This window comes from Eumetopias jubatus, unplaced genomic scaffold (assembly GCF_037043125.1).
Source record: "Eumetopias jubatus isolate StellerSeaLion01/CBP00866 unplaced genomic scaffold, mEumJub1_p1.0 scaffold_3, whole genome shotgun sequence".
NCBI classification, from domain to species: Eukaryota; Metazoa; Chordata; class Mammalia; order Carnivora; family Otariidae; genus Eumetopias; species Eumetopias jubatus.
Genome location: NW_028274809.1, coordinates 7,553,240 through 7,568,406, shown reverse-complemented (window position 1 = coordinate 7,568,406; position 15,167 = coordinate 7,553,240). Strand labels below are relative to the sequence as shown.

The 15,167-nt window shown below is 50.7% G+C and overlaps 1 protein-coding gene across 2 annotated transcripts in view; it reads left to right on the top strand.

Moving 5' to 3' along the window:
- Positions 1-2,278, top strand: part of ATG16L1 (autophagy related 16 like 1) — a 36,870-nt gene extending 34,592 nt beyond the window's left edge. For both annotated transcript variants that reach the window (XM_028105164.2, XM_028105163.2), the window contains one exon: positions 691-2,278. In XM_028105164.2, coding sequence (XP_027960965.1) covers positions 691-784 — 94 coding nt within the window. In that variant the 3' untranslated portion in view covers positions 785-2,278. The remainder of the gene's footprint in view (positions 1-690) is intronic.
- The last annotated feature ends 12,889 nt before the right edge of the window (positions 2,279-15,167 follow it).

Below are 15,167 nucleotides of genomic sequence, written 5' to 3'. Positions count from 1 at the left end.
CTGCCCCTTTGGGCATGAACTGAATCAGCCCCAGGAGGACGGTGTGCGCTCGCTGGCTCCGCTGTGAGCAAGGTCAGTGGGGAGAGGCCGGGGCCGTTCGTGCTTAGTGATGCCGACAGGCTGTCCAATTAGAGCCCTTCGAGTAGTGGCTGCTGGAGAAAGGTTAGGGAAGCGTCCTGTCTCTGATTATCTAGCGCCGCCTCTCCCTCTTTCCTCTCCGCTTCTCCTGCTCCCTTTGGAGAGTCTGGTTGTAAACATAGATTTTTTTCATAGACTTTTTCAGTCCTCCCCCAGGCTCCTGTTTTGCTTAGCTTTGCTCTCTCCACCCAAGCTCAACTGCTAGTTGGAACAGAGACGGGGCTTTCCTCCAGAACCACCTCTCCCTGCTCCTAGGGGCTGTAGCCATTTGTCCACTCCTCAGTTGGTCCCCCGAGCTCTTGTCGGAGGGTGGGAGCTACTGCCTTAGGGTAGACTTGGTACGACCTGACTCCTTTCATTCCTAAACTGCTTCCTGAAGTACAGTGCAGGTTCCTTTGAGTTCTCGTGCTCAATCCCAAGGGCCTGCCCGTGAGGGGCAGCAGTCCTGGTGAGCAAGCCGGGCGTTGGAGAAAGCTTTGCTCCCTGAATGTCACGGGGCCTGGCATTCAGTTCACTCAGATCTCACAGATGTTTTGACCTCTCCCTTTGAAGCTCATCCATCAATGCAGTGGCGTGGTCCCCCTCTGGCTCCCACGTCGTCAGTGTGGACAAAGGAAGTAAAGCTGTGCTATGGTCGGAGTATTGATGGCACCCCCGAGAGCGAGCGAGCGAGAGAGAGAGAGAGAGAGAGAGAGAGGGGAGGAGCTGAAGCTGGCGAAGCACACGAGCCCCTGCGGTTCTGTCCTGCACATGGTGTGTTGGGTGCAGCTTCGACCTCCAGAGACGAGCTGGAGCCACGTGGTGCCATGACCTGCCTTTGAACAGGATTTCTGAGGATTTTAGCTGAGGTCTCTCACGGCCTGAAAGAATAACACTGAAAAAATCTGGCCCTGCAGTCACTTAGCAGAGGTTCAGGTTCTTGCCTTGCCTTGATTCGGGTGGGAAACACTACTGGCTCTGATCTTCCATACCTCAGCGAGGGGAGCGCGGGCACCTGCTGGCTCCCTCACTGGCCGGCAGGGCCAGGAACGCCCCACGCGCGCGTGCGGCTGTCGGTTCTCCCTCCGTGCTTTCTCCCGTCCTTCCAGAGTCGGTTCTGGCCCAATGCATGTCCTGTCACCTTGGGATGGTTTTCCTGGTGAACTCACTTGAATCATTGGATTAACAGAAACCCAAACAGGATCACCCCTGCCCTCAGCCCATAGGGACTGCCCTGATTTCTGAGGAGGTGACAGGACCGTGGTCCTCCCTGCTGGTCTCTTGTCATTATTACGAGGCTCTTACTCTGATCTCATCTGATTACTGTTGGAATTTCCTTAGATCTCCTAAACCGTTCTTAGAAAGCAGCTGTTGTTCAAAGCTTCGGGCTTCCTTTCTCCCTAACGATGCTACACACCTATTTCTTGGTCGAGAAGTAAATCTCAGTTTGGTTACAAAATACTTTTTGGAGATAGGAGAGGAAGTGCAGAAACCTTGCAGGTAAGCGGGCGTGCTGCAGGAGTAGAGTGGCTCCCTGCGGCCATCTCTAGACTCCCAGAAAGTGGGCTGGGTGCACGCCACCTTTTTCCCCTGTGTGCCTCGGTGACAGTCGCTGGTGACAAGGGATTGGAAGCCTCGAATGTATTAGCCTGGAGCCAGCGGTTCCGGGTCACTGCCCCTCTGCCAAGCCTACGTGCAATACCCCCTTGGTGCTTTAGTTCGAGAAGCCCATTCCAAGAAGCATGGGAACGTCATCTTTAAGTTTCAGGAGTTCTGATTGAGGCCAGGGAAAAACTGGCTTGTGGCTTTTTTTTTTTTTTTTTTTAACATTTATCTTTACCATTTTACCTGTGTATCATTCTAGTTCCTGAGTGACTGAAACACCAATACTTTCATCACTTTTTAATTGCACTTTATTTTTTTCCTTCCACACTTGTTCTCTGGACAGCTGTGGGTCTGAGTGCTGGAGCTGGGTGAGGAGGGGCGCCGTGTCCATCCCCCCTGTCCCCCGGCCCTCCCCCCACCCCCTTTCCAGCTTCCTGCTCCAAGAGCGCAAGGGGAGGTGGGATTCACAGACCAGGGCGCATCTTTTATTTATTTAATTATGTTGCCCAACAGAACTTGATTGTAAATTAAAAAGAAATCTGTTATATACTTTTCACATTCTGTCTCTTGGTGGTTATTGTATGCTCCTCTGTCCTTCAGAGAAAAAGCTGTTTCTTTCATCTGTTTTCGTGGTATTCATTCATTTGTAAATAACAGCTGTTATTTTCCTGGGGTCTCTCCTCATCGGTCATCATTTAAGCCGCCGCTATCACTGCCTGTAAAGCATTCCAGTTTCACACTGCGTGTAAGTCTTAACACAGCAGAGGGTCTCGTGAATCTCCGCGTCTGTCCTGTGAGCGCCCAGCGAACTCACGAGACTCCTACTGTCCGCTCCACGCTGCAGCCAGTGTGAGCGCCCAGTTCCCCACTGGAGACTTTTGTCTGTAGGATTGATGATGAGCCATACCTGTCTCCTGCTGGTCTCCGGCCTCTTTGCTGAAGGGGCATGAATTATTGTGCTAGGACAAATCCTGATCTCCCAGAGGCTCCCCCACCTCTGCCGCCCAAGACCTCTGTCCCGTTCCCATCCCCCCCCCCTTTTTTAAGATTTTATTTATTTGACAGCGAGAGCGGGAACACAAGCAGGGGGAGTGGGAGAGGGAGAAGCAGGCCTTCCGCCAGGCAGGGAGCCCGATACGGGGCTCGATCCCAGGACCCTGGGATCATGACCCGAGCCAAAAGCAGACGCTTAACGATTGAGCCACTCAGGCGCCCTTGTCCCGTTCCCTTGATGACTGTTTTACCAAGGGACCAGCCAAACATCCGCTTAGCCCAGCACCTGGGGGCAGGATTCTGCTGTGATCTGAAGTCTCAGAGGCAGCCAGCTGTCTCCAAAAAGCTGAAGGAGCTCTTTACAGTCACTTTCAAGAAGGTAAGTCATTCTTAAAAGAAGCGTAAAGTAAGCGTTGCAGTAACCTCCAATTACCCTGTTTTCTTTGAACTTGGAGGGAAGCTTGGCTGCTCTCTACTTTGAACAAAGAGAGGTTTCGGTTTGAGATCCATCTGCACCGTGAAGTTCTCTTCGGGTCACCTGACTGCCAAGGCTGAGCTGTTCAGCGTGTGGGCTCACACGGCAGTGGAATATAGGACTTCAATCTGACTCACGGTCCTGACACCCCCCCCCCCATCTGTCAGCTCATCTGGGACCCTCTCTGCTGCTGCGGGCTCTGCTGGTGAGGGTGGGAGGTGGGCAGAGGAGTTTCTCCATTTCCCAGATGAATCCTGGGCGGAGGGAGCTGCTTGCTCCCCGGTAAGTGGTGTCGGCTTTGACCCAGATGTTAACGTATCTCAGAAGTTGAGAATTTTTAAACATTTTTTAAATGAACTTACATTCCCTAGGTCATTTTCCAAAATAGTGTGATAAATCAAGCTCAGTGCCTTATTCTTAAAGCATATACCACATATACAGTAGCCTTTGTCCTGTAAATCTTGCAAAGCCCCTCTGCATCTTTCCCACCGTGGCCCACGGGAGATTTTGTATGGATACTGGGGTAAGTGGAGGAAGCTGTTCAGCTGGGAGGGGCCGGCCTGACCCAAGGGTGGCTTGGTTGGGAAGTTGCCGATCCCTTGAGTGGACCAAGGTGTGCAGAGCTACCTGTGTCTTCGCGTGGGACGGCACAACTCTGCTCTTAGAGAACTGGACATTTTGAAATGTGCACTTGAAACTCCTCACCCGTGTGGGCACCAGGAAAGAGCAGCCGTGATGAAATTCCCCTCACAAGACTGCTGGACTGCGGAAACCACGGACGTTTCTGGGTTCCTGCGAGGCCTTGGATCGTAATCAGGAGCCTGTGGCTCTCAATTTCTGTGACCTGTGAAATGTATCTCATGTCACAGCGGGGGAGTCGCAAAGCCTAGCGAGAAGCTGTTCTAGTGTCTTGAGCCCTAGTGGGCGCCCCTGCCTCCAGTCCGCCTGCCCCTCCGGGCCTGCAGGGGGAGGCGGACACCAGACGGCCTCAGGCTGGCCACACTGACGCCTTTACTCCAATACATCTTTTCTCTTGTGCCCTACGATAATGCCCACTCACCAGAAATCCCACGTTTTCAAGCCAATGATAAACTTTGCAAATCTTGAATAAAGTGAAATGTACCCATTTATATAGATTCTGGAAGAAAACCAAGGAAAAGTAAAATCCAGTAAGATTCATCTCCGGTCAAGGAGATTATTCTTAACCTGCTTCACCTCCGTAAAATTAGATTTGTGTACCTCGGGGAGCTGTGGCTTTCATAGCACAGCCCTCCTGGTTTCCATCTGTGCCTCCCGGCCCCTGCCTTCATTCCAGATACTTCTTCCATCCTCTGTGTGCTCCAGCCATGCTGTAGTCTTCCCACAGCCCCACTCTCCTTGGTGACTTTTCCCCGGGGCTGCACAGCCTGTCTGACCCTGGCTGACAGGCACGGTGAGCACACGCACGTCCGGTGGCTCCAGAACCCAGAGGAAACTGCTGTGCAAGGAGCCCTGGTGCATCTACCTGCCACTCGGCGACTCTGCCCGAGTGTTTGACCACAAACCTAAAGCATGTCACAGACGACCAAGGACACGGTGCCATAGTTAGCCTCGTAGGGTTAACAAGAACTCCATGTCATCAACTATCCGGTCCATACGCAAATGTTCCCAATTGTTTTCAACAATGGGTTTTCTACGATGGGCTTGTTTGGATCAGGATCCAGCATAACGGACTACCTTAAAATGTAATGGCTTGAAGTAACCATTACCCTCCCGAGCCTGTGAGTGGGGCCGGGCTGGCCCTGTTGGGGATGGCTGGGAGAGGGTGGCCCCACTCACGTCCGGCAGGCAGCTAGGAGAAAAGAATGATGCAGCAAGAATGCACGCGTCGATGGGCGAGCACTTGTCACTCCGCCCGGGTGGCCTTCGTCACATCCCATTGGCCAGAGGGGACGGCACAAGCAGCCCTGCCTGAGGGGCGCCACCGGCAGCAAGGGGATAGGAAAGGACTCAATAGGAGCCGTTGTGGCAATTGTCCACAGTAAAGGCTCCGTTCTGTTCTCTTCTTGGGTCTTTTATATTCTAGAGCGATAGCTATTGCTGATTTCTTTTTCTGCTCCACACTGGATCTGGTTGACTTTCCCCATAGGAGCAGTACGTGTTGTCCCATGTGAGAACAGTGACCCTGCACATGGCCGTGTCCCAGGCTTCCGTGGCTCTGCCCCGACCCTAGACGTGGAGAGGAGAGCCGGTGACTCGGGCTCTGGGCTTCATTTTCCCGGAGAAAGAGCCTTAGGAGACGGTGCAGATAGTTATGCTTGTGAGCCAGGCTGGGCAGCCTGCAGGCTGGACACAGTCTGCTTTCTGTCTAGGAAGCCCTCAGGGCCGGCCGCTCCCTGCCCTACATGCCCAGATGGTTCTGAGAACCTGGACGTCAGTTCTCAGGACCCCCTTGTGGTGCTCGGCACCGTGGGCACTCAGGTTTTTCTCTAGTAGGACTGAATCAGCAAAAAGCAAACCAGGCAGCCCCAAAAGGGTGGGTCATAACCAGCCAAGGGGATGAGTGAGGAGGAGGAAGAGAGAGTAAGTAGTTAAAAATCTAAGAATAAACCACAGAGGAAGCGGAAGTGTTGCGTAGAAACTGTTCTGTGCGTGTATGTGTAGGTTTCGGGTCACAGTGTAAAAAGTGTATTTCTTTTTTACTGGTTTTAAATTTATTGAAATTCACATAAAACTAACCATCTTAAAGTGTATTCACAGTGTTCAACCACCACCTCTGTCTAGTTCCAGCAAAAGACATTTTTGAAACTGGATCAGTGTCCATTTTTTTGAAACTTATATTTCTTGTTTTTTGTGGGTTTTTTTAAAGTATTTATTTGACAGAGACACAGCGAGAGAGGGAACACAAGCCGGGGGAGTGGGGGAGGGAGAAGCAGGCTTCCCGCTGAGCAGGGAGCCCGATGCGGGGCTCGATCCCAGGACCCTGGGGATCATGACCTGAGCCGAAGGCAGATGCTTAACCACTGAGCCACCCAGGCATCCCTGAAACTTTCTTGGTCTATAGCAAGCAGCTGATCTACCTGAAGAAAAGCATGGACCCTTGTCTTAGCTCCGGCTGCTATCACAAAAAACCACAGACCGGGCAGCTCCGACAATAGATATTTCTTTCTCCCGCTTCTGGAAACTGGAAGTCTGAGGTCAAGGCGCCAACAAGGTAGGTTCCATCCCGAGGCCTTAGCTCGTTGCTGCTGTGTTCACCTGACTTCCGAGTGCACTTGCAGAGTAGAGAGTGGGTGTCTCTTACAAGGACACTAATCGTATCAGATCAAGGCCCCGTCCTGGGACCTCATCCAACCCTGATCACATCCCAGTACCCCATCACACCAGGGGCTTAGGGCTGCTTCCACGTGTAGATTCGCGGGGAGGGGTGCACAAACACTCAATTCCTCCGAGAGGCCTCTCCCTAAGTGTGCACAGCTTCAGGGGTGAGCTGCTCAATTTGTGCTCGGCCACAAAATCTTGGAAGCAGCTTCACGACCCCTAGAAGCCCCTCTAGTGTTGGGATCCACGTGGCACGACAAGGATGAAGAAGCACCGAGGCGCACGTCAGCCTCTCGTGGGAGAGGCCCAGGGGAGGTGTTCGTCAGGATCCTCCCGCCCCGCTCTGCACGGGACTCTCCTTTTAAGGGACCCCTCTGGGGGCGCATGGGTGGCTCAGGTCGTGATCCCAGGGTCCTGGGATCGAGCCCCGCATCGGGCTCCCTGCTCGGCGGGAAGCCTGCTTCTCCCTCTCCCACTCCCCGTTTGTGTTCCCCCTCTCGCTGTCTGTCTCTATGTCAGATAAATAAAATCTTTAAAAAAAAAGACTCCTCTGCACATTTGAGGCATCTCCCCAACCCTGGGAGACAGGGCAGGTCACGGGCTCGCCTTCTACAGAGGCAGAAGAGGAAATAGCAGTGAGCCCAGCTACTTGCCCACGGTCTCAGGTGACTCATCAGGGGCCACAGAACCTCGGACTCCAGCCTCGGGCTGTTTGTCCAACGGGGAAACCTGGAGCACCAAGAGCCATTCTCAGCACGATGCCTCAAGATGGACATTCGAAATCTGCCCAAGCGTGGGACCCCAGAGTGGCGAGAGGGTGGCGATGTCCATGAGGGATGAGCACCTGTGTCCTAGTCACGGATAAGTCACTCGTGGAAGAGATGAGACTAACTTGAGCAATGGAGGAAAGTAGAAGGGAAGCTGAGTCCTTCCTAACAAAGAATTTTCTCATGCGTCACACTGTTTCAAAGGCGGTAATGATTTCCCCATCCCTGGAAGCATTCAACAACTTGTTGCAGATGTTGTAAGAGGAAAGCCAAGCAAGGGATGGAGTGTGGACTTCTTTCTTTTTATTTTTGGTTTTATTATTTTTAAGTCGGCTCCAAGCTGGCCGTGAGCCTCAATGCAGGGCTTGGACTCACAACCCCGAGATCAAGACCCGAGCTGAGATCAAGAGTCAGATGCTTAACCGACTGAGCCACCCAGGCGCCCCTGGACAACATTCTTTTTAAAGTCTGCCCAACTTGAGAAGCCACAGGATTCCATTTATTATCTCAGATACTCTAAGCCAGCCCAACCTGTAACAGCCCTCTATTCCTTCGGCCAGTTGACCAAGAGGTCCATGTTGGAATTAAGGTGGCTTTTAAAAGCTCTGATTCCCTGGCACTCTTCGTAAATAGAGTTGCCCCAGTCTTTCCAGGTGCTCTCTGCTTCAGGGAAACCAAGGCAGTGAGGACACAAGATTTTCACTTTGTAGTTGATGTTTAGCCGGGTATACCAGTTTTCCTCATGCATGTGCCCAAATAAAGCCCTAAGACGATCACCTAACCCTGAAGCCCATAAGCTTCTTAAGCTGAACGCCCCCACCCTGCCACCCCCGCGAGCTGGCTGGCGCTGCGTTTGATCCCAGGAGGTGAGGCGCAGGCTCGGAGCAGGCTCCGGGCTGCAGATGAGCAAGTACTGCTGTCACCAGAGGTTCCCAGACTTGGCATAATTCATAGAGCAATTTCCAAAATAACTCCAGGGGAAGGCTGACAACTTACTTTGGCCCAGTAAGGACTTTTTTTTTTTTTTTTTTTTTTCCTAAACCACCATCTACTCTCATCTTTATTTTATAAAAGGACATTTTGTCCTTAACACTTAGTGGCTGCATCATGAAATATTTATGAGTAAAGTGTCATGATGTCCGCAGTTTGCTTTCAAACGGTTCAAAAGGAAAAAGCAACGGACAGGTGAGCACACGCACTGAAGCATTTACTGTCAAATCTCACAGTGGACTATGTGGGTGTTTATTGTATTATTCCAACTTTTCTCTATGTTCTAAACTTCACAATAGATTTCAGAAAATGAAAAATTCGTGGTGGGAGGCAGATCAGTGGTTGCCGGAGACTGGAGGGTTGGTGGAGGAGTTGACCGAAATGGGGGGGGGGGCAGGGAACTTTTGGGGGGTGGAAAGGTTATGTCTTAACCATAGTGATAGTTAAACTCATCAAACTGCACTTTAAAATGGGCACAATTGCTTGTATGCAAAGTATACCTAAATCAAGATAGGGAGAAAGAAGGACATTTTAATATCCAAAAATTGAGGACTTCATAACCTCAGAAAAAAGGAGGACGGTCCTTTACAAAGTGAAGACATTTGGCTCCATGACAAAGTTTACAACGGTGCCCCTGTTTTCCTTTCTCATTTTTCTGCCAAGTAGAGACAAATTCATGACTGACCAGAGGCTGGGAATGACTACCAGAGACTACAATTCCGAAATGCATGAGGTCCGGTACCCAGTCCGCCCCCCAGTTTTCCCCACCTGCCAGGAATTGGCGGGTCAGTGGCTGCAGTCTGTCAGTCTGCCCCCCCCCCCCCGCCAGCCACCGGGTGCCAACAAAACCTTGAGAATGGGTGTCCCAAGAGCAGCCAGAGGTAAAGGCCAGTCCCGGATACTGCAGCCCCTCCAATGGGGACACTAAAAGAAAGCACCCCGGTCATTTGTCTTCTTCTTGTTGGCGTGTTTTGTTTTTTTTTTTAAGATTTTATTTATTTATTTGACAGACACAGCGAGAGAGGGAACACAAGCAGGGGGAGTGGGAGAGGGAGAAGCAGGCTTCCCGCGGAGCAGGGAGCCCGATGCGGGGCTCGATCCCAGGACCCTGGGATCATGACCTGAGCCGAAGGCAGACGCTTAACGACTGAGCCACCCAGGCGCCCCTTGGCGTGTTTTTAAGGGGAAAAACAGATATTCTTTTTTTTTTTTTAAGATTTTATTTATTTATTTGAGAGAGAGAATGAGAGAGAGAGAAAGATCAGAGGGAGAAGCAGGCTCCCCGCCGAGCAGGGAGACCGATGTGGGACTCGATCCCGGGACTCCAGGATCATGACCCAAGCCGAAGGCAGTCGCTCAACCAACTGAGCCACCCAGGCGCCCGAAAATCAGATATTCTTTTAAATTTATAACAATGTTATCTTTTAACCTTTCTGCTATAGGAGAAGTGAATGACTTGGAGAAATCTCTTTTTTTCTCCATTTATTTTATTTTATTTTTTTATTATGTTATGTTCATCACCATACATTACATCATTAGTTTTTGATGTAGTGTTCCATGATTCATTGTTTGTGTATAACACCCAGTGCTCCATTCAGTACGCGCCTTTTCTAATACCCATCACCAGGCTAACCCATTCCCCGACCCCCCTCCCCTCTAGAACCCTCAGTTTGTTTCTCAGAGTCCATCGTCTCTCATGGTTTGTCTCCCTCTCTGATTTCCACCCCCCTTCATTTTTCCCCTCCTGCTATCTTCTTCTTCTTTTTCTTCTTCTTCTTTTTTTTTTTAACATATAATGTATTATTTGTTCCAGAGGTACAGATCTGTGATTCAACAGTCTTGCACAATTCACAGCACTCACCATAGCACATACCCTCCCCAATGTCTATCACCCAGCCACCCCATCCCTCCCACCCCCCACCACTCCAGCAACCCTCAGTTTGTTTCCTGAGACTAAGAATTCCTCATATCAGTGAGGTCATATGATACATGTCTTTCTCTGATTGACTTATTTCGCTCAGCATAATACCCTCCAGTTCCATCCACGTCGTTGCAAACGGCAAGCTCTCATTCCTTTTGATGGCTGCATAATATTCCATTGTATATATAGACCACATTTTCTTTACCCATTCATCTGTCGATGGACATCTTGACTCTTTCCACAGTTTGGCTATTGTGGACATTGCTGCTATAAACATCGGGGTGCATGTACTCCTTCGGATCCCTACATTTGTATCTTTGGGGTAAATACCCAGTAGTGCAATTGCTGGGTCATAGGGTAGCTCTATTTTCAACTTTTTGAGGAACCTCCATACTGTTTTCCAGAGTGGCTGCACCACCTTGCATGCCCATTGGAGAAAATTTTTAAATTATAGACAAGAAAAAAAAAATTAAAAACAAGTAAAACCTGACATACCCACCACACAGAGACCCCTGTTAACTCCTTAGTATGTATCCTTGCAGATTATGCACATAGTGCACATATGTTGTTATACATATAGGTATGCATACGTGTGTGTGTGTGTTTGCAAGGTGTGGTCATATTACATGTGCCATCCTATGGCCTTGGTGTGGTCACAATTTCTACCTTCCTATTCCAGATATTTCTGTCTTACACGTCGCCTAGACCCTATTCAGATTTCCCTGATGGACCCAAATGTCCTGTAGATCCTGTTTTTCAACTGGAGATCCAGTGTGGGACCACGCATTACATCTGGATGTTGAGTCCCTTGAGTGTCTTTTAATTGAGTACCTCCCTTTTCTGTGACATTGGCTTATGAAAGACACCAGCTACTTTTCCATTCATCTGAGAGCTCTCTCATGGTGTCTTCTGGCTTGTTCCTCTGTTCCCCGCATTTTCCATAAACCAGAAGTGATGTCAAAATGCTTAATGGATTCCAGTTCACCCAAGGTGATACATCATGTCTGGCTGGCACCATTGTTGATGCTAAGATTGACCATGGACCATGCCTGGTCCCCCGCCGTGCAGCCAGGCTAGCACCTTGTGATGAGCCCAGGATCCATTTGCCACCACTGTGGTGCTAACAGGGACAGTCATTTCTCCATTAGCTCTTCACCTGATGGTTTTGACCCCAGTGAATGATTTTTGTTTGAGTCAATCATTTCATCCGTAATTTTAGAGGGAACTTTTACGATCATTCAGCTATGATAAGACCAACAGATCAGGAAGCAATGGCCTCTGAAAAGGTAATTTGTTACGGTTCTTGGAAGGAGGGGGCAGCCTCTGCCACTTAGGGCCACCTGGGGAAGCACCAGGTTTGGTCAGAGGCAGAGGGATGGAGGGGAAAACACGGGCAAGTGTCTTCTTGTGGTTTCCACAGGAAACAACTGGTGAGGCAAGTTAAGCGGGTTTAAGATTGGAGAGTTTGAATAACTTCATCTGGCTCTATGGTGACGGGCTTTCTCCAGTTGGCTGAATCCTGGTCTGGGGATGATTCGGACAAGGCAGTAGTGGCTCAAGCCTGTCCCAGGACGAACCAAGGCCACTGAGGCGCCTGGGCTCCCGACTGGTTAGTTTGCATGTGAAAGGCAGTTTGCTGTCTCTAGGGAAGGGGGTAGCCCCGGGAGGGGCAGTCTCTCCAGGGTCCGCGGAGCCCCAGATGTCAAAGCATCAGAAACACAGAAAATAGGGGGCACCTCGTTGGCTCCATCGGAAGACCATGCAACTCTTGATCTTGGGGTTGTGAGTTTGAGCCCCGTGTTGGGCATGGAGTTTACTTAACCAAACAAACTTAGAAACATACAGCAAATCAAAAGTCATGATTATTCCAATCGGAGTTTGTCAAAGCATGTTTTTCTACTTCCATCATTCCTTTTGCATTTAGTAGCTGGCATTTCTCTGTTTAAAAAAAAAAGTTTTCTCCCATAGAAATTAAAAATGTTTCTTAATTTTAGCTCTTGCCAGCAATCCAGTGACTCTTCCACGTGCTATAAGTATAGCGAGATCCCTCTTCTAGATGCTGGAGATGGGGTAGGTACAAAGAAGAATCTCCGCACTCCTGGAGCTTACATGCTAGTGACGACGGGGCGGGGGACAGACAGGAAACAAGATACACATGCATGGGACACAGTGACAAGTGCTATGGAGAAAAATAATGCGGGGGAGGCCGCGAGTTTTGGGTGAAGTGGCACACGACAGGCAGCAGGGTGAATGGGGTCACACTGAAGTAAAGACCCAAAGGAATACAGGAAGCAAACCAAGTGGCTCTGTGGGAAGAGTGTTCCAGAAGGGGAAGAAGGCAAAGGCCTTGAGGCAGGTTTGAAGGAAAGCAAAGAAGACAAGTGGGCCAGAGCAAAGTGGGTGAGTAGTGAGAAGTAAGGTCAGGGGTGCCCGAGTGGCTCGGTTGGTCAAGCTCAGGTCTTGATCTCAGGGTTGTGGGTTCAAACCCCCATTGCGCTCCATGCTGGGTGTGGAACCTACTTTAAAAAAAAAAAAAGAGAGAGAGGGTCAGAGGTAACAAGGGATCAAATCTTGGAGGGCTTGCAGGCATTGTCCAGGCAGGGAGGAAACCCCCAGAAGTTTCCGCAGATGCTAACATTTCAAACGTTAGAACAAGCTTTCTGCTTAGACTCGCTTCATTGCCAGATACCATGTCAAGTTCAATATGTAAATGTGCTAATGGCTACAGTCCCGTCTGTTTATTTCCTGAATGTTCTTGGAAGCAGCTGTTGAATGCAGTGGTGAGGGGAACAAGGGGTCGGGCCCCTGCCCTTCAGCAGGCTCGAGTCAAGTAAGGAAAGAGAGACCAAACAATAATCTCCCACGCAAGGTCAAAGGCAACTGTGCCTCCAACCCAGCCCCGAAGGGAGGTTGGGGAAGGCTCCCAAGGATGGGACTCCTCTCTTCCAGCATCTGAAGCGTGAAAGGAGTCAGCAAGTTGAAGAGAGAAGAGGATTGTTCTAGGCGAAAAGAACAGTGTGGGGAAGCAGGGGGAGTGTGGTGCAGGACGATGTGGAAAGCGGGTGCCCGGGTCCTTTCCGCGAGCAGCGGGAGGTACTAAGCGGAGAGGACGGGTCAGGGCTCCGAAGGGACCTCGTCCACTGTGGAGAAGGGCCTGGAGGCTGGAGATGGGCGGAGTCCGACAGCGGGAGACATTAGGGTCCAGGAAAGCAAAGGGGGTGCTGTGGACGCAGGAGGCGGCTCTGGGGAGGAGAAGGTGAGGACAGATTCCAGAAACACTGGGGAGGTGGGGGTACAGGGAGGGGGAGGAATTGACAAGACTCGTCTCCATAATCAATAGGGCGTGGGGTGGAGGAGAGGAACCTGTCCAGTTCTGATGTGTTTTCGGAGTAGCGTTGTTGGGGTCCGGAGCCGACGGCCAAGAAAGAATTCTCGAGACGTGTTTGGTTCAAAAAAGGTGGTTTTATTAAAGCACGGGTACAGGACCGGCGGGCAGAGAGAGCTGCTGGTCCCGGACTGTGAGGGACAACCGATTATATCCTTCGGGGTTGGGGGAAGTCAAGACCAAGGGAACTTCCGAAAGGATTTTCATATGCTGAAGAAGATTTACAGGCTACTGCGGGCCTGCCTGGCTGTTGTCGAGCTAAGGTAGTTTTTCCCTCCAGCAAGGCCTTAACATTAAGACAGGAGCTTCCGGGAGGAACCTTATACTCGGCCTGCCTCAAGTGTTTGTCAGTGGGCTGCAGGTTACAAGGACAGTGAACTTTAGGTACGTTTCCTCCTGCCTTTGTTTCCCACAGCGGTTTGGCTTGTGCAACACCAGGGTTCATCTTGAGGTTGACATTTCTCCTTGACCTTTTTGTTTCTATCCCCACACCCAAGGTTGCATTAGCTGCCTGCTGAGTTTCACCAAGTCTGTTGAGCACCGGAAAATCCCCTGTGCTAGTGATACTGGGAGTGAAGGGATAATCAGTCTATTTCCAGAACCCAAAGAGGGTTAGGCTGGAAAGGAGCTTTTCTTTAGCTCTCATCCCTCCCACCCCACCTTCCCCACTGGAGCTCCCACATCTGTGAGCCCCTCTGGAAGGAGACTAGAGGCCTTTGCCTAATGCCTAGAACTGCTGAAACCACCAGTTCACCCGTCTCAACCCTAATCCTATTTCTACTCTGCTCCTTAAGTGGGATTTGGCTTCTAGACATTGAGACGTGGGCGTGGGCCCCCTCTCCAGGCCCCCTACAAATTCCCCCATGCACTCAAGCCAGGGGCCTTGGCAGGGTCATCTGGTTACACAGAGCAGGGGCCGGCTGCTCACCCCGGAGGGACAGAGCGCCTCTCCTCGCCTCCTGGGCCCATCAGGCTGGCTGCACAAGGTACATGACCGCCCCTGGCCCAAGGCTTCTCAGACCTGGGGCAGGCACAGGGAGAGCAAGGGGCAGGGCCACGGGTGTTTTCCTGTGGTCAGTCTGCCCTAGTTTCCCCTTTTCCGTGTGGTTGCATGGACTTTGCTTGTTAACGAGACTCAGGGTGCGCTGAGGTCCCGGCAGCTGAGAGGGCCCTTCCGCTGTGTGTCACGCTGGGTAGCGGTGGGAGAACAGAACAGGACTCCTGGAGGTTCAACCTATTTTGAAAACGATATACTGCGAAGTGCTTATGTTGTGGTTTTCGGGAACCTTTCCTATTCCAATTACCACGGGACGTCATCGTGATAGAATTTTAAATCCGACCCGGCGAAGGCTAGTCAGGAAGTCAAACCTTCCTGCTGAGGTTTACTAAGAAAAGTTTGAGGCTTATCGAGAAAAAGAAAACAGATGTTCTAAAAAGAAAAAAGCCCCCCAAGGTGTCATACACGCTAGACAGAGAGGCCTTATTTCATCAAACATCGATATTTAAGCAGATACAAGCAAATGTCTCCCGGGCACACAGGGCCTCACGGGTAGGTTTTATACCCAGAATGTGCCTGACTGCATGCAGCCTCATTTTCCCTTCCCACAGCCCGCT